Source organism: Macaca nemestrina, unplaced genomic scaffold (assembly GCF_043159975.1).
Source record: "Macaca nemestrina isolate mMacNem1 unplaced genomic scaffold, mMacNem.hap1 Scaffold_58, whole genome shotgun sequence".
Lineage (NCBI taxonomy): Eukaryota > Metazoa > Chordata > Mammalia > Primates > Cercopithecidae > Macaca > Macaca nemestrina.
In genome coordinates this window covers 203,086-223,275 of record NW_027257749.1, presented here as the reverse complement: position 1 = coordinate 223,275, position 20,190 = coordinate 203,086, and the positions used below count along the sequence as shown (strand labels likewise).

Genomic DNA, 20,190 nt, shown 5'->3' with positions numbered 1-20,190 from the left:
AACCTCTGCCTCCCAGGTTCAAGTGATTCTCCCTCAGCCTCCCGAGTAGCTGGGATTACAGGCATTTGTCGTCATGCCCGGGTAATTTTTTTTTTTTTTTCTATTTTGGTACAGACGGGATTTCACCATGTTGGCCAGGCCGGTCTTGAACTCCTGACCTCAGGTGATCATCCCGCCTTGGCCTCCTAAAGTGCTGGGATTACAGGCATGAGCCACCGTACCCGGCCAACACTCATTTTGAAAAATGGAAGTGGTGATATTAATTTCAGACAGAGTTGGCTTTACATCAAGGAAAGTTACCAGAGATGATTATTACGTAATAAAGGGGTCAATTCTCCAAGAAGATGTAACAATCCTGAAATGTATTTTTGCTAACAAAGCATCAGAATGCCAAAGCAAAAACCGATACACTTCAAGGAGAAGTAATTAACCCACTAGTATAGTTGGAGAGGTTAACACCCCTTTATCAGAAATGGACCAATTCAGTAGCCAGAAAATCAGGACAAAATTGAAATCGGCATCCTCAGTCAACTGTATATAACTGACGTTTATAGACTATTTCCTCCAACAACAACAGAATACAGAACATTCACCAAGACATACCATGTTGTGGTCCATAAAAAACACCTTAACAAATTTAAAAGAATAGGAATCAAACAAGTGTGTTCTCAACCACAGTAAAGTAGAAATCAATAATAGATGACTGGAAAATATATTAGGATATTAAACAATACACTTATACATAATACATTGTTCAAGGAAAAAATCTGAAGATTTCTTCGAATTTTTGAAGTAAATGAAAATGAAAACTTCTTAAAATTTGTGAGCTGCAATGACAGTAATGTTTATAGGGAAATTTATAGATTTAAATGCATACGTTAAAAAAAACAAGATCTAAAATTAATCAGCTTCCACCTTCGAAAACGAGAAAAACAACATCAAATTAAATTCTAAGCAGGAGACAAATAATGAAAGAGCAGAAATCAATACACTGAAAACAGAATATCAGTAGAGAAAAATCAATGAAACCAAAAGCTGGTTCTTTGAGAGAAAATCTGTCAGCCTCTAACAAGAAAAAGAAATACAGCAGATAAATTACCAATATCAGAAATGAAATAAGGAACATAACTACAGATCCCATGGACATTAAAAGGATAATAAATATTATGAACAACTCTATGGCCACAAATTTGATAACGTGGATGAAATGAACCAATTTCTTTAAAGACAGAATCTGCCAAAATTTGAACAAGAAGAAACGATCTGTATGGACCTGTATCTGTTAAATTGAATCAGTGGTTAATAACCTTTCAAAACAGGAAGTGCCAGGCCCAGGTGGGTTCACTGGTGAATTCTACCAAACATCTAAGAAGAAATTATACCAATTATCTACAATCTCTTTCAGAACATAGAGGCTGAGGAATACTTCTTAACTCATTCTATAGAGCCAGCATCATTTTAATACCAAATACCATTTTAATAACAAAATATTACAAGAAAACTACAGAACATCTCTCATGAACATAGATGCAGTAATCTTCAATAAAATATTAGCAAATTAAATCTAACAAAAATTGTGCACTAAAACCACATGGAATTTCACATATCCAAAGCTGGTTTAACATTGAAAAGCCAATTAACGTAATTCATCACATTAATGGGTCAAAGACTAACAGATGCCTCATCTAAGAAGATATAGAGATGGCAAATCGATGTATGAAATCATGCTTCACATCATGTGTCATAGAGAAATGCAGATGAAAGCAACAGTAAGATATCACTACACCAGAATCCAGAACACTATCAACACCAAAGCCTGTGAAGATGTGGAGCTGTGGGAATTCTCTCTCATTCATTGCGGGTCTTAATGCAAAATAGAACAGCCTTTAGGAAGACAGATTGGTGGTTTCTTACAAAACTAAATATACTCTTACCATATGATAAAGCAATTACACTCCTTGGCATTTGCTCAAAGGAGTTGAAAACTTATGTCTACACAAAAAGCCTGCAAGTAGATATTTAGAGCAGCCTTATTCATAGTTGTCAAAACTTGGAAGCAACCAAAATGCCCCTCAGTAGGTGAATGTATAAGTGAGCTGTGGTACATCCAGACAATGGGATATTATATGAGGCTGAAAATGAATGAGCTATCCATAAAAAGACACGGAGGAAACTTAAAGGGCATATTGCTAAGTGAAAGAAGCAATCTGAAAAGGTTGTTGTATGATTCCAGCTTTACAACATCCTAGAAAAGGCAAGACTATGGAGACTGTAAAGAAGATCAGTGGTTGCCAGGGGCCGGGGGGAGGCAGGGATGAATAGGCAGAGCAGGAGAATTTTTAGTATCATGTGATCTCTGTATGATACTGTAATGGTGGATACATGTTATACATTTGTCCAGAGCCATATATTGTACAACACCAAGAATGAACCCTGATGTGAATGATGGAGTTGGAGTGGTAATGATGTTTTGCTGTAGAAGTATCAGTTGTGACAAATGTACCAGTCTGGTAGGCAATATCGATGACAGGAGATGCTGTGCATATATAGGGAATACATGAGACATCACTATAAAGCTGGAAAATATGACACTGAGATGAAATTGCGCTGATAGGCTTAACAGGTTGGAGAAGGAAGAGGAAGTCTGTGGGCTCGAAGGCAGATGAAAAGGAATTAACCAAAGTAAAGCCCAGAGAAACAAAATGAAAGAAAAGCCAACAGAACCTCAAGATCCTGTGATATGTCAATATACTTGTAATACAAGAAGGAAAAGAGAGAGAAGAGCAGGGACCTTTGAAAAAAGGAGTCAGAGTTTTCTCAGATTGATGTCCAACACCTGTGTCCGGCCCCGAGAAGTTCAGTGAATTCCAAGCAGAACAAGTATGACAAGAATCACATCCAAGTTCATGATAGCCAAAGTACTGAAATCCCAAGATTAAGAGGAGATCCTGAAAGGACTCAGAAGAAAAAGACAAGTTACACACCAGAGAAGCATTTGAACAACGCGTGACTTCTGTGAAGATACAGTGGAGACCAGAAGACCATGGAAAGACATTTTTTAAAGCACTAAAAGCAGGAGAAAGGCCTGTCAACTCATATCCAGGGAAAATCTCCTTTATAAACAGGGGTGAAACAACACATTCCCAAATATGAAAGCTGAGAGAATGTGTTATCAGCAGAAATACACTATAAACGTGCTAAAGAATGTACTTGGCTGATTGCAAAGGATATCAGATGAAAGGTTAGCTCTACGAAAAAGAACCCTAGAAATCATAACAGTGCACTCTAAATTTTCTAGAAAATAATATCATAGAATATTTTAGTCTATGATTTTATGGTTTTTGTTTTTTTATGATCTTATAATTTTATGATATAAAATCATACAATGTACACAATTCTCTATGCCTCCTTTACCTGTTTTGAAGTCCTTGCTGTACCATGTACCAGTAGTTTATTCCTTATTATTTATTTATATTCTATTTGATAGCTATGACACATTCTGTTTATTCATTTACCAGTTGGTTGTTTCCAGTATTAAGCTGCCGTCGACATTTATGTATATATCTTTGTGTATGCATATAATTTCCTTTATCTTAAGTGGATGCCAAGTAGCATGATTGACTCTTATTGTAAGTTTAGGTTTAGCTTTTTAAAAACTGCCAAATTATTTACAAAATAACTGCACCATTTCACACTTCCACCAGCAGCATATGTGCATTCCAGTTTCTCCACATCATCACCAGCAATAGTTACTGTTATTTTTATTTCTGCCATTCTAATTGATGTGAAATGGTATATCATTGTGTATTTACTTTGCAACAATGAATGATGCTAAGCATTTTTAACGTGCTTATTAGCTTTTAATGTGCTAATTCCTATTCATAGCCATTTGTATATGTTGGCAAAATGTTCAGATTTTTTGCTCAGGTTTTAAATGGGTTGGTTGTCGTCTTATGGGTTACAGGTGCCTTATGTAATCTGAATATAAGAGTTTTACAGATGTAACGTTTCTCAGTGAAAGAACAATCTATTATGTAGCAGACAGAACAAAGCCCTTCCCCCAAGATACCCAGGTCCTATTCCTCAGAACTTATGAACCTGTTGTCTGAAGTGGTTAAAAGGGATTTTGCAGCTGATTAATTCGATTAATTTAAGATCTTGAGATGGGACCTTTATCCTGGTTTAAGTAGGTAGACCCACTGTAATCAAGAAGGTCCTTACAAGAGAAAAGAACTGGAGACTGGAGTGATGCACTTTAAAGATGAAGAGGGGCCAGGAGTCAGGGACACATGTGGCCTCTAGAAGTTGGGAAAGGTAAAGAAATGGATTCTCATTTGAAGCCTCCAGAAGGAATGTAGTTCTGCTGACACTTAGATTTTACACTTCTGACTTCTCCATCAATAGGATAATAGATTCGTGTCTTGTTATAAGCCACTAAGATCAAAGTAATTTGTTACATTAGCTATAGGGAGATAATAATCTTTTAAAACTTACTAGTTTTCTATTTTAATGAAGTCTATTTCACTAATTTCTATGGATTGTGTTTTTGGAAGTTTTAGTAGTCTCATGGTCTTACTGTTCTTTCATTTTGGTCTGTGACTCATTTGGAGTTAATTTTTGTGTGTGCAGTAGGGATCTAAGTGGGATTTTTGTTTGTTTTGGTTTGGTTTGGGGGACTTTTTCCCCCACGGTTTTTCTTTTTGGTGTGTGGGTACTCAGTTGCCGCAGCAACATTTGTTGAAAAAACAAACTACCTTTCTCTTACTGAATTGTCTTGAGACCTTTGTCAAAAATAAATTAACCATAAATACAAGGCTTTATTTCTCAATTTAATTCTGTTCCTTTGATGTATGTGTCTATTTTTGTGCTAATACCACTGCCTTAAAAACTATGACTTTATGTAAAGTTTTGAAATCAGATAGTGAAGTCTTCCAACATTGTTTCCCTTTTTTAAATTTATTTTGGCTATTGTAGGTCCTTTGTATTTCCAGATAAAATTGAGAATAAGCTTTCCATTTCACACACAGCCTTCTGGGATTTTATTAGGCAGTGCCTTGAATTAATGGAACAGTTTGGGAAGAATTGTCTTGATAATGCTGAGTTTTCCAATTCACGATCTTGAATCTATCTCCATTTATTTAGTTTCCATTTATTTGGATCCTTAATGTCTCTCAGTAATGTTTTATAGTTGCCATTGTACACATTCTGCACCTTTTTGTTAGAAGTTCAGCTGAGTGTCTTCTGCTTTTGAGGCTATTGTGAATGGAACGATTTTCTTTATTTTCAGGTTATTTCTAGTATATGTATATCTTTATCTTGTGTCCTATGATCCCATCAAACTTTGTTTTAGTAATGCAAAACATGTTTGGTGTACTTCTTGCCATTTTCTACATCCCAAGGTGATGTCATCTATGAATAAAGACACTTTTATTCCTTCCTTTCTAATCTGGATGTCTTCATTACTAAACTTGTTAATTTATTTCACCAGCTAGAACCTGCCAGATAACGTTGAATAAAAGTGGCAAGAGGGGACATCTTTGTCTTGTTCTCCATCTTAGGGAAAACGCATTCTAGTGTTTACCATTAAATACAATGTTAGCTGTGGCTTTTCACGAATGTACTTTAGCAGGTTGAGGAAATTGCCTTCTATTCCTGGTTTGTTCAGTTTCATTCTCTTGAATTTGTCAGTACTTCTCTATGTCTCCTAAGGTTAACATGCGGTTCTACTCCGTAATTCTATATGGTGTATGACATTAATTCAGTTTTGAATGTTAAATCAACCTGACTTCCTGTCCCCATGGTGTGTAATTCTAGTCACCACTGGTCATGCTGTATCATCCATTTCATATGCTGCTTGCTTGGTTTGCTGCTATTCTGTCGAGTGTCTATATCACATTATTCTGCAGGTTTCTTGGAAAAGGTAGGTGGGAGTGAGGAATGAAAGATTGGAAAGGGTTGTGAGAAGACGTTCTGGGGAGATGGTTGTGCTGCATATGGACACCTGGTTGTGTACCTTTCTCAAAAGTCTCAAGGCTGTGTCAGTTTTACTTTTTCTTTTATATAAATTGTGTAAGTTTTCTTAAAAGGCAGGGTGGGCCAGGCGCAGTGGCTCACGCCTGTAATCCCAGCACTTTGGGAGGGCGAGGCAGGCCGATCATGAGGTCACAAGGTCAGGAGATCGAGACCAGCCTGGCCAACATGCTGAAACCCCATTTCTCCTAAAAACACAAAAATGAGCCAGGCATGGTGGCACGTGCCTGTAATCTCAGCTATTTGGGAGGCTGAGGCAGGAGAATCGCTTGAGCTTGGGAGTGAGAGGTTACTGTGAGCTGAGATCATGCCACTGCACCCCACCCTGGGCAACAGAGCAAGACTCTGTCTCAAAAGAAAAAAAAAGCAAGATGATAGAGAATTTTCAGGCTCCTAATATTGTTGCTTGTCTAACAAGTAAACTTTTAAAAAAATTCCCAGACAGCATAAGTCGTGTGACAGTGGTAATAAGTGTGAATATTGTTTGCTATTATTGTCTTTTAAGAAGCAATCCTGTGTCTTAAGATTATTTGCTGTGACTCCTCCTCTCACCCAATGATCTGGAGCTGCTCACCTGAGCCGGCGCCTCCCATCACTCACCTGTAGGTAGGACTCTGAGTGTCATTCTTACGTTGAAGTTTAACAAATACACCAGCAATGTATTCTCAAAAACCTTGGTACTGCATGAAAAGTTATTAAATGAAAAATGTTCTCCTGAATTATAGTGAAAAAATGGATGTATTTTATCATAATCCAAGATATCCAATTTGTACAGATAGAAAAATCAATAATGAGAATGTATAAGAAACGAATACTGTAAAGGTGATTAGATTTGTGTGCAAAATGTGACATGAGGGTTTGTCGTGTGTCCCGGAGGAAAACGGGGAGGTGGAGAGGCCGCTCCATGTGAGGCACATTCTGCTTTCTCTCCTGTTACCATCACCAGCGTCTTGATCCTTAGAGAGCTGCATGGGTATCGAACACACCGAGGTAGAAATCCATCACCCTCATGGGTATCGAACACACCGACACAGAAATCACCTGCATGGGTATCTGACACACTGATGTAGAAATAAATCAGCTGCATGGGTATCTAACACACCAACGTAGAAATAAATCAGCTGTATGGGTATCTAACACACTGACATAGAAAGAAATCAGTTGTATGGGTAACTAACACACAGACGCAGAAATCACCTGCATGGGTATCTAATACACCGATGTAGAAATAAATCAGCGGTATGGGTAACTAACACACAGATGCAAAAATCACCTGCAAGGGTATATAACACAAACACCAACGTAGAAATAAATCAGAGCCCAGAAGAGCATCTCAGGACTAACCAGGGCTAAACATAGTCACACTGAGACTCCTGAGAGCCGCACAGGCCCTCCGCCTCCCCTTGCCCTCTCTCTTTCTGACTGACACAAGAAAACACTTGGTTTCTTCCCAAACTGCTGTGTAGAGGAAATGTGTCAGTGCATCTTTGAGATGACAGTATCAAACATCTTATAGCATGTTTGTATAAGGTGCTTTAGAAGAAAAATTCATTATGCTAAAATAAATGGCTCATTATCTGAAAAGTGGTTTAAATTCTCAAGAGTGTCTACGGCAAAAAGTCATTAAACAACTGTTCAGACTTGGGTGAAGTAGATCTGTGTTGGAGGGACTGAGATTGTGGTGCATGTTTTTGCTGCAATATGCAGCAAATCGCCTTTCTTCTTACACAGATACCTCTTCTGGCTCCGAAGATGAAGGCTCATTGCAGGGGGACTCCCAGGGCACCCCGACCTCCAGCCAGGGCAGCATCAACATGGAGCACTGGATCAGTCAGGCCATCCACGGCTCCACCACGTCCACCACCTCCTCGTCCTCCACGCAGAGCGGGGACAGCAGAGCTGCCAACAGGGTGGCGGATGTCATGGCCCAGACCCACATGGGTGAGCACGCTTCACAGTGTCTTTCTGTGCCTGTTGTCTAAATGCCTTTGCGTGTGCACGTTTTTCTCTGTTTGCATCGTGGCTGTGGAATCCCTTAGTGGAAAGAGCGCAGAGCCCCTCTGGCCCCTGGGGTGCTTTGGTTGGATTGTTTCCGGAAGATGCTTTACTGCTTCTCATGCCCAGGTCCCTCCCACAGCTGGAATTCCAGGGGCCTTATTACTGGGGAATCCCGCAGCCATATCCGAATTCCAGGGGCCTTCTGCTTATAAGTCCTTTTGTGTTCCTGGGGAATCCTGCAGCCATATCCGCTTCCAACTTTTCTTCTCACTTATGCTTCTGCGTGAAACCTTAACAGTCCCAGTCAACAGGACAGGGTTTTAAAGTGTGCTTCTCCTGACCACGGGAGTCATTTAAGGAAATGAGGGCTTTAAGCACGGCCGCTTTACGCTGCTGTCTGCCACAGGTGTTCAGATTTCTTGGGCGTGGCGCACTGTTTTGTGTAGGTTCTATGACAAGGGAGATCCTCTGTATTAGAAAAAGAACGAAGTTAGGATCACTGCCCCACAACGTTTGAAGATGTCGTGGAAAAGGAGTGAAGTGAGAATTAATAGAGGTAGAGTCGACGCGTGGGGGAGCCACGATGAGCCTCGCGTCGCTCTGCCTTTGAATGGTTCAGGAGTAAATGTTTTCCATCAAGTATGGGACTTGGGTTGAATAGGATTTGGTGTGTGTCTCTATTAAAGCAGTAACCGGAGACGACTGTGTACCACGTCGCCGATAACGGAGCACGAGCCACAGGCTCAGACCCTCCCGGCACCAGCTACCACAGGAAAGCCTGATCTCTGCAAAACCCTCAGTGGGAAGCAGGTGGACGTCATGTGTGATCAGATAGCCCACAGACACCCCAGAACCCCAGAATGTTCACTTCTAGATCACTGACTCCTTGACACCCAGAGGCGTTTAGGATTGACTTGGGTCCCAGCCCCTTCGGTGCTCACTGACACTGAAAGCGTCAGCTGTTTTCTGTCTGGAACAGGAGTTTGCTGTCAGGAGAGCTGGGTCTGTCTCACTTTTCCCAATAACTGCTGCTGGGATCTTGAAGTCCCTTCTCCTGCTTTAGGCTTTGAGTGAGGGGAAAAAAATTGAAAAAAATAATTTTTCTCTCTCAACTGTTGTGAGTATAAAGGAGAAAACAGAAATACTCTTTAAAAGTTTGCGAAGTAGTACTCAAATGAAAAGCAGTATTAAACTTCAGTTTGACACAGTTTCAGGAACATGTACACTCGTTTATGTGAATTAATAGCCCTACTTGAAATCACAGTAGGCTAAACATTGAACAGAAATGTGTGACTGTTACATATTTTTCCATAATAAAATTCCATGTGTATATTGGATCGCAGGATAGTGGCCGAGGCTCTGCCAGACGAGAACGGGGAGGCCAGACACCACCTCTGCCACTTGGTGGAAGCATTTGTATCCTCAGATCTTATTCAATTTTAAGAAAATGCACAGAATCTTACCAAGGAAAACACATATTTTTGAATAAATGAATCACTGCACTTGGGCCTCCCTTTGTGGGTTTACCCTTTCAATACTGGAGGAAGTTTTAGTACAAAGAATTAATGTATCCAAACTATGAGGGGCTCCTAACTCACGTACATCAGGGCTCAGTGTGACCCAAATGTAACTCTAGGGTGATCGCGTTCCGGTAATTTCTAATTGGGCACAAAGATAATCCTCCTAGACTATCTGGAAATTTTCTATAAGTTTGGGAATTTTTTGGAAAAGCCGTGACAAAATAATGAAACTTGAAGAGGAGAAATATTTTGTGTGGCAAAAGAAGAGAAGTAAAAAGTCAGATGTGCATTTGACCTTCTGAGATAATCAGAAGCCTGTGAATGAGAACTTAGCATCTGTGACCACGTGTGCGTGTGAGTGTTCTAAGGAGTCCAGTCACAACATAGTCACACTGGCCAACCCCCCCCCCAGACCCTACATGGTCATAGCCATTACTATTCCCATTTGATGAAGAAACTGAGGCATGGAGAGCTTAAGGGACATCCCCAAATCCCCAGAAGTTTCCAGAGCTGGGTTTCCATTTCCAGGCCCTGGGCTCCAAAGCGCGAGTAAAGCCCTGGGCTGTGTGGACGGTGGCCGACAGGAAACGGGACCCTTCCATGAACACACACACGCTTCCTGGCACCCTGCCATTGCCGGTCTAACGTTATTCTAGTTAAAACGCCGCTGACGTGGCTCCTATTAGGAAATTGAGGTTTCACTAAACTCTGCTCCATTTTCGGCAACATGAGTTATGCTGGGGTCCCCCTTTGTGCCGGATGTGTGTGGCAGACGTGGCTGAGATCGGCTTTGGCTTCTCACGGCACCCCCAGACCGCGCTCCGGTCTCTTCCTGAGCTATGGCTTGCTCAACCTGCAGAACAAACGCCACAACCACCAGAAACACTCATGATGTGCTTCTTTACAGATAATCATTCTGCACCTCCTGATGTAACCACGTACACCTCAGAGCACTCCATACAGATGGAGCGACCACAGGGTTCCACGGGGTCCCGGACAGCGCCCAAGTACTGCAACGCCGAGCTCATGGAGACCGGGAATGGTACGTCCCAAAGCAGAGATGTGTTTTTTTTCTGGGAAACGGTTTGTGCTGATGTCCCGTTCTGTGCCCGTGACTGGGTGTGTTTCTTCCTGGGGTACAATCTGCTGCCATTTTATCTGCTGAATAACTAACAGTGGTTCAGCAACTGAGAAATTCTTGCACAGGTGTTAAGACCGTGAACAGTCACTTAGAAAAGCAAGAAGAAGTTAAATGTACAACAGAATTACTGTCAGATGGGCCGGTATGTTGCTTTAGACTTCGGAGGAAAGAGGGTCTTTTTATCCATGTTGGACAGAGATGTCAGCGACTTGGTAACAGGCTGTGGCCGAGGGCTGCTTCTTCCTTCCTGTGGCCTGGTCTTGTTATGTTCTGATTACAGCGGCGGTTTGTATCACCTAGCCGCTGTTCTATTTAAGTCTTAGTCCTTCCCCGGAGTCATAAAAGTCAGTGTAGAACCTAGCAGTGAATGAAATACAATGCCCCCGTGTGAAGCCTCATCGAGCAGCCTTGGAATGGCATACTCTTGCAGTGCACGGGACTCGCAGGCGGACAAGGAGGCCTCTCCGAACCCCAACAGGTAGACAGGGAGGACTATCGGAGCCGCGACAAGCACAGTGGACAGGGAGGCCTGTGTGGACACAGTGGACAGGCACAGTGGCCAGGGAGGACAGCGTGGTTGTGTGGATCCACAGGACACTGTGGCGTCCAAGCACGCGCTCCCAGAGGAGAGGACCCTGTGGGAGCTGATGCTGGGAGCAGGCTGAGATTCCAGCGAGTAAGACTCCCTGTGACGTGCACAGCTGCCATCTGCGCAGCAGCTCCTGATGCCAAGATGGTCGTGCGATAAATGCACAAAGCACATCTCCAGCAAAAAGCCGCCGAGTGTCCACATCCAGGATATCCACCGAGGTGGCTTTTTAGTGTTAATACGATGAATGTGAGCAGCAGGTGGTCTGCTTTCTGGGTATGTGTGACTGTGCCACTGCAGTTTTGTTCTCATGTCTTGATGAGCATGAACGGTTCCTGACGAGGGTAGGTAAGGATGCTGTGACCTGAGACTCTGCAGTATTGTAGCTTGAGGAACCAAGGAGTTTTTCTGTCTTGCAAACCTGTCAGGGAGGATGTTCCAGGCTGGTGACTGCTCCATGAGGTATTCAGAGATCCAGGTTCCTTTCAGACTCCTGCTCTGTGTTCCCACGGACACGGCTGTCCTTGCTGTGGTTGGGACTGGGTGATTGCCATGCTGGCGGGGGAGGGTTAAGGCGAGAGTGGCCATGATTTACCTAATCTACATAATGACAGGGAGCCTGGGAGTAAAGTGTAGCCATGGCCTGGAGGATGGATGATGGATGTTGGTGAACGACTGGCTGCACTCACCGCAGATGGCCCCAGGGATGGGAAGGACGACTGATTATGCCATTCAATGGTACCTGGTTCTTTCAGATTTGGCTTCCTTATGGATTTTCTGCTGTAAAGAGGAGAGAGCCTGTGGTTCTAGGCCAAACATTTCACTCATCTCGTAGCATCTTGTATCCCTTAGCCAACATTTTTGTCAAGTTTCAGAAGTCCTATCAAACTGGCAAGCATTTCTCAGTTTGGTTTAATCATTGGATTTTATATCTGTGTCTGCATGTCTATTTTACATCTATGTGGTTATTTGACACTCTGTAGTACCTTTGTAATAGGTTCTATTTGGTGGAAGTTACTCTCAACAAACCTTGCTGCTACTTGAATTTTCAAGGTTGCAAGTAGAAAGGAGGGAATAAAAACCACATCTTCTCTAATTTTAAAATTTGTTGTTCCTCAAATCACACCAGAAGTACAGATACTACAAATTATAAAAGCAGTCAGAATCAAGGTTAAGAGATTTCTGGGTGATTCTGGCTGATCAGCAGTATTTGCTGAGGTGTGTGCAGCAGAGCAACATGCCAAGAAGCCCGGCACGGGGGAGAGTTGGAAGGCCAGGCTGTGACTTCGGAGGTGCTGTTGCCTCAGGAAGAGGAGCTAGATGTAGAGAGGATAAATGGCCACAGGTGTGACCACCGCCGTCCTTGCCGCGGTCCGGGGGCCTTTGTATGGGGCCCTTTGTGAGCTGAGTTATGAACCAGATGAAGGCTGTGCAGGCGTGTGAGAATCCAGGCCAGACTCGATGGGTGGAGGCTTGGCAGAGGTGAGGGGCCAGACAGCCTCGCTAAATGTGCAGTGGGTCACTGCAGACAGTGCCCATCAGTCACCAGACAGACCGGCTTGATCTTCAGCCCCCATGGCAGCTGCCTCTACCTGTCTGCCTCCACCTTCTGAGTCCTATAGGCGTCGCAAATGTGTGGTTTTTAAACAGATTTGGATGAGTTGTTTTCTGCACAACACACTTTGACAGACGGAGGCTGGTTCTCCACAGTGGCACCAGGGACTTGGCAGGGACTGGTGGGACAGAGCCTCAGAGCACAGCACCAGCTCCCTGGGCGAAGACGGTGCCTGTGGGACGGAAGAAAGAAGAGGCACACAGTGCTGAGGCGTGAACTCTAGTTTGCTCTTAGACATGACACACATGCCTTCTGGAAGTTTGCATGAAGCACTGCTAAAGCCACCAGTGCGGACAGGTCCTTAGATCAGGAGACTCAGAACACAGTTGTATTTGAAATCCTTCACATGCTGCAGTCTCTTCAAAGAGGACTACAAGTCATCTCTAATAATGTTGTAAAATTAATTTTTTATTAAGTGCCATGGCTTTTTTTTTTTTTTTTTTTTTTTTTGGTGGGGTAGGGCCGGTGTGTGACAGTAAAACAATAGATGCAGTGACACAGCTGGTGGGTGTTGGTTCTGGGCCCCAGTTGGGCAGTTGTATGAAAAGAAACCGAAAAGTCTCTACAGTGGTATGAACTGAAACACCTGGATTATGTGTTTTCATGTATTTGACATAAATGCACACATTCGTACACTAAACACATATTTTTCTATATGTAATAAAATTCACACCTTTAAATAGTTAACATATATTTTATTTTAGGACCTCCCCCATGATGTGAAGACTAATAGCCACTCCCTCTCCCCCCCCGGATATTAAGAGCCACATCGCAGGGCAGTGAGGCACCCCCCGCGAGGTGGGGACTAATCGCCACCCCCTCTCCCCCTCTGGCTATTAGAAGTCACCTCGCAGGGGGGTGAGGCACCCCCCACAAGGTGGGGACTAATAGCCACCCCTTCTCCTCCCGCTGGCTATTAGGGGCCATGGTGGACTCACAGCCTGTTTGATATTGTGAGTAATATCATCTCCCCCTCTGGAAATTATGAACTCTTTCACAGATGGGTGTATACTCTGTGTGTACACCGTCAGAGGGTGTACACCCGTCTGTATTGGGAGTAATATCATCCTCTTCCTCCCTGAATGTTAAGAAGAATATCCCAGGATTGTTTCTACTCCCTGCATTATTGGGTGTCATATCCTCCTCTCCCACGTGGAAATGAGAAACAATATCACTGGGGGCGTGTACACCTTCTGTAACATTTAAAGTAATATCATCCCCTTCCCTCCAGGATCATGGGAACAATATCCTGGGGGGTGTACACTTTCTGCCATATAGGTCATAATATCATCCCTCCCACCTTGAAACATTATGAAGGACCATCTCACACGGGGTGTACAACCCTTGGTGCGATATTGGGAATGCAATTATCCTTTTCCCGGCATATTTGGAAAAATATCAGAGTGAGTGTACCCCTCCTGCCATATAAGGATTACTATCCTCTTCTTCCTTTCTGGATATTAGAAAGAAGATCACACGTGGGTTTGCACTTTCTTCGATATCTGGAGTCATGTCATCCTCTCTTGTCTTGAATGGCAAGAACAATGCCTTGGGGGGGATGTACACACCCTGTCATATTGGGAGTAATATTACACTCTCCCCTCCTTGATAATTAGGAACAACATCCCATGCTCTCTGTCCCTGGATATTAGGAACAACATCACAGGTAGGTGTACACCCCCTGTGGTATTAGGAGTAATAATATGATTATTGAACATCCATGATTGATATTAACAATTATCAATGATACTATTAATAGGATACCGTTATTATGGATAATTATTTTAAATATATGATTATGCATGCTTAAAATAATTGTTAATATTGTTTTATTACCATCACTTAGTATTAAGTAACATTAATTGCTGATATCATTATTTTATTAATGGTGATATTACTATTGATTATTAATGCTAATCATTAACATTTTTAACTAGTATATTACTATCTTTATTGTGATTATTAATATTGATGATTACTCTTAATTTTTCTTATACTTATTAATAATTAATAGACTTGTTCGTGATATCCGGCGGGGAGAGGATGATATCACTCCCAATATCGAAGAAAGTGTACACCCCACTATGATGTTATTCCTAACAGCCAGGGGGTAGAGGATGACATTATTGAAACTATGGCAGTGGGTGTACATCCCTTCGGTCGTCTTGTTCCTTATATCCTGGGTGGGAGAGGATGATACGACTCCCAATATGGCAGGGGGCATAGACCTCCCCCGTGATATTGTCCCTAACATCCAAAGGTGGAGAGGATGATATTTCTTCTGATTTCACAGGGGGTGTACACCACCCCTATGATATGGTTCCTAATATCCAGGGGGTGAGAGGATGATATTAGTCTCCATATTGCAGGAGGTGTACACTCCCTAGTGATATTGTTCCTAATATCCAGGGAGGGAGAGGATGATATCACTCCCAATATCGCAGGTTCCCTATATCCTGGGAGGGAGACGATGATACTAGTGGCAATATCGCAGAGGGTGTACACACCCACTGTGATACTGTTTCGAATATCCAGAGGCAGAGAAAATGATATGACTCCCAATATCACAGGGGGTGTACATCCTCCTGTGATATTGTTTCTTACATTCAGGGAGAGAGGATGATATTACTCCCAATATCACAGGGGTTGTACACACCTCCTGCGATATTGTTCCTAATATCCTGAAGGGGAGAGCATATTACTCTCAATATGGCAAGGGGTGTATACTTCTTTTGTAATATTGTTCTTAATATCCGTGATGGGAGAGGATGATATGACTCCCAATATCGCAAGAAATGTACAGCTGCCTGTGATAGAGTTCCTAACATCTAGGTGGGGAGAGGATGATATTACTGCCCATATCTCACGAGTTGTAAAACCCCTTCGATATTTTGCCTACAATCCTGAGGGGAGAGGATATTATTCCCGATAACGAAGAAGGTATACACTCCCCTGTGACACTATGCCCAATATCCACATTGGGAGACGATGACATTATGCCCAATATCACAGGGGATGTACACCCACCCTGGGATATTGTTCCTTGTATTGAGAGAGGGAGAAGATGCTATTGCTCCCAGTAACGCAGGGGCTGTGGCTGTACACCCCTCCTGTGACATTGTTCTTAATATCCTAGGGAAGAGACGATGATACTACACCCAATATTTCATGGGCTGTACAGTGTCCGCTCAGAGATGTGTGGGGCTCTCTTACACAGGTAACTCCTTCTCTAACTTTAGCCACATGCTGGTCATCCAGGGGCCTCCTAAAATCCAGGAGCATAAAACCAAGTGGAATTTCTGAGAACCAAAGATGGTACATGGCTCTGGTTGGGCTGCCACAGGCAGTTTTGTGAAAAGACAGATGTATTTCTCATAGTCCTGGAGTCTGGAGGTCCAAGGTCAAGGTGAGTTCAGGACTGGCTCCTCCTAAGGCATCTCTCCTTGACTGTCAGATGGCATCTTCTCTTGTGTTCTCGTGCGGTTGTCCCTCTATAGATGTCTGTGTCCTGATCTCTTCTTACAAGGGCATCAGTTCTAATGACTTCGTTACCTTAATCACCTCTTTAAAAGGCCTATCTCCACATACAGACACATTCTGAGGTCCTTGATTAGGACTACAACCTGGGAATCTTGGTGTATGCAATTAAACCTGAAGCAGATGGGGTCTTATAACCTGTGTCACCCAAGCTCATGCCAGAGCCCCATGAGGTAGCCCCAGGTCCCCCCTTTGATATGGTTTAGCTGTGTCCCCAACAAAATCCTGTCTTAAATTCTCGTGTGTTGTGGGAGGATGGAAGTGACAATTTGACAGCAGAGAAGACAATTGCTCCCAGGGAGGAGAGAGGGGACCCCAGACCTCCGAAGTTTGGAGGGTCCCAGGCCCTGGGCAGAGCAGGCAGCCCCACCCCTGTGACACCCCTGACGATGGCTCAGGAGTCGGAAAAGGTGGAATCATATGTAGAGGCTGGTTGGGGAGATAGGAAGTTGTCGAATGAGTTTTTAAATATTTCCATCAAAATTCTTACTGCACCCTTGGTGTTGGTGGGGACCAGTGGCTTCTCCATGTGCCTGGCTTCTTCCTGGCTCTGACTCTGGGAGCCTGGCCTGGCCTAGGGCTGCTGGTTGGATTCATTGCTGGCAGCAAGTGGAAGGTGGAGGAGGGAGAGGAGCTGTCCTCACTCCTCTCTTACTCATGCCTGTCCACGTTAGCAGCCCCTCCCCAGGCATCCCTTGCCCATGATCTGGGGAGTGCTATTCTCACTTCCCTTGGGCCCTGCCCACCGATCTCCAAAGAATCCCGTCAGTGACTCCTTTTAATCACCTCTTTGCCTGTGACAAAGTCTTCTGGGACCTCCTGACTGATACAAGGGGAAGCCTGGCTATCTGTGCAACTTGTAAAAGTGAAGTGAGTCATTCACACTGACATGTATCTACAAGTCACACAGCTTTGCAACTGGAGTGACTTTAAGCTCATCTAACCAAACCTTCCATGACAGATGAGGACACCCAGAATCATAGGATAGAAGTGACTTGCTCCCATCTGCGTCGGCCACGCTGAGACTCAATCGCGGAGTCTAGCAAAGCACACTTCGTCCTCCCTTAGAAGGAAGATCCTGCCCGCACGGCTCACCTCCACCTACCCTAGGTCTCCCCCACCCTCCCTTAGAGGGAAGCTCCTGCCAGCGTGGCTCACCTCCACCTACTCTAGGTCTCCCCCACCCTCCCTTAGAAGGAAGGTCCTGCCAGTATGGCTCACCTCCACCTACCCTAGGTCTCCCCCACCTTTCCTTAGCAGGAAGGTCTTGCTGGCATGGCTCACCTCCACGTACCCTAGGTCTCCCCACCCTCCCTTAGAAGGAAGGTCCTGCCAGCATGGCTCACCTCCACCTACTCTGGGTTTCCCCCACCCTCCCTTAGAAGGAAGGTCTTAGAAGGCAGCACGGTTCACCTTCCCCTAACCTAGGTCTCCCCCACCCTCAGAGGGGAGTCTTTGGGTCAGTCAGAAGACTACTCCGGACATCTGTAAGAACAAATGGTTTCCAGCACAGTCCTTTCCTGGGGTCTGCATTTTCCCTCTGGGATGCTTGGAAGTTGAAGGGGTCAGGCAATTCAAGTTCTCCCCAGTATCTCAGGGGCCACTGACACACAGGAAAATGTGCTGCTCTGCTCGCTGTTTGGCTTTGATGGATGCAAATTTGTTCTAAATGAGCCTGACATTCATTAGCATGTAAACATATGTTACTGGTGGCGACTCGCAGGGCCACATGCTGATGGATCTTGTGGGCTGTCCCCGTCGGACATCACCAGGCTGCCTGCGTCTGTGCTGCTTCTGGCTAAGGCTCCAGATGTTTTCGTGCACTGTGAAGTAGACATTTTAGCTACAGGGTTATGTTTTTTTCCACAAAAGAAACACAGACAAATCTGTGAAAAGAACTTGACTTTATGTGCCGATCTACTGGAAGGAGACTCTTAGAATGTCAACTGCTCAGTGTCTGCTTTGACTCCCGGGCAGTTCTCTGTCCTGTGGCTCAGAGACTCTGTGGGGCTGAATTATACATTTGATTCCAGTTCTGCTCAATATTTCCCCACAAGTAGTGCTGTTGGTGCGACTGATGCCTTTAGAGATAGCTGCAGCAGGAACAGTCCAGAGAATAAAACACGCTATGCTAAAATATTTTGAGCTGAAGGCAATTAAGCGCTCTGGCCTTCCCTCCATTTTCTGAAAAGCACACAACATAATCATATTATACAAAGACAAAAGTGCCCTTTCTCCCCTCTCTGCCAGAAAGGACGCAGGTCAATCTCTGTAGACAACTTCAGACCCTTATTCAGGAAACAGCACCAGAGGAATTTACACAAAAATCTATCATTTATTGGCCTTCCCACAATTTGTTGCCCCCAATGACCCAAAGTCCTTTTACTTTGTCTTGGCACTTCTAGAAACATTTATTATCCTTGTTGAAGATGTCATATAAAAGAAAGGTCTGAGCTGTCTCTTTGAGATTCCCTCATTCCCTGTGTATCTCCCATGTGTATATGAAATATACATGCTAATAAGCCTCCGTTTGCTTTTTTGGGGGTTCATCTGTCTTTTGTTATAGGAACCCCAACCAATGAAGCTAAGATGGGTGGAAGAAAAGATTACATTTTTCTCCGCTGTAGTAGCATTATTCTAGCAATAGCATTCTTTTTTTTTTTTTTTTGTAGATTTCTGTTGAATACACACACACACACACACACACACACACACACACAGAGCAATGTAAAAAGAAAGAAGTGTGGGGAGTCCTGATGAAATTTTAAGTCCCAGAGATACCTAAATATGTTGAGAGGTTGTCTTTAAACATTGATTTTTTTCCCACATTTATTCTCATATTTTTGATATTTTTTTCTTCTGAGATACCATTTCTAGATTGTTTTCTCTACATTTCCTTGCAAGTCCGAGAGAGTATGCTGGTTAGTAGTGTGCCCAATGCACCACCTCTGTCCTTGTCAGTAAAGAAATGTAGTAATAGAGAGGGATGTGACAGTCACGCTACACAGAGATGGAAACACAGATATGAGGTAAATAAAAACACGTGAAAACCCAGCATTTCTGGAACTCTCACCTACTCCTGTGCCGATATTCATCCTTCAGCTCTGCCTCCATTCTTCCCTTCTTTTCTCATGCTATGGGGTCTGCTTTGGAAATGTTATCTACTTTCATTCTTCCAAAGTCAAGCTTCTAGCTTTGGTTGGAACTGCAGACCCATTTACTCATTCAGCAAATACTTTCTAAACACATGGATAGTCACTGAGAATACCGTGGTTCACCAACATGGCCGTGGCCCCTGCTCTCACGAACCTGCGGCCTGATGGGGAGAATGGGCACTAATATGACAATCACTCTAATGGGTTTCTGATGAAGAATTGAGGAAAGCGCACCAAAGAAAGGGAAGCGGGATTCTCTAAATTTATGCTGTAAAAGAATCTGGCGTATCTTGGGATGAGAGGTAGAAAACCGATGCATTCTGGAAAGTATGATCCCCTTGCAGTCTGGAGAGAAGTAGAGGTTGATTGTTGAGGGGGGTGGAGTGTAGGGACACCACGGTCTGAACAGAGATGGGGGTGCGTGCAGAATGCCTCTTGCAGCAGGAATCAGGCACGTTCAAGGAAGTAAACACGGGAGAAAGTGGCACAAGACAAGAATGAAGGCAGGCAGGCAGGGGCTGGGAGATGATGGTAGATGCTTTATTCTTTTAATAACAGCAATAGGATGCTGTTGAAAGCACTTGAGGGAGGTGGGGAAGTGGGTA

The 20,190-nt window shown here is 43.6% G+C and overlaps 1 protein-coding gene across 1 annotated transcript in view; it reads left to right on the top strand.

The window, feature by feature from the left end:
* Positions 1–20,190, top strand: part of LOC139361536 (uncharacterized) — a 177,120-nt gene that overhangs the window by 155,495 nt on the left and 1,435 nt on the right. Inside the window, exons 9-10 of the mRNA XM_071090130.1 lie at positions 7,762–7,971; positions 10,456–10,590. Coding sequence (XP_070946231.1) covers positions 7,762–7,971; positions 10,456–10,590 — 345 coding nt within the window. The remainder of the gene's footprint in view (positions 1–7,761; positions 7,972–10,455; positions 10,591–20,190) is intronic.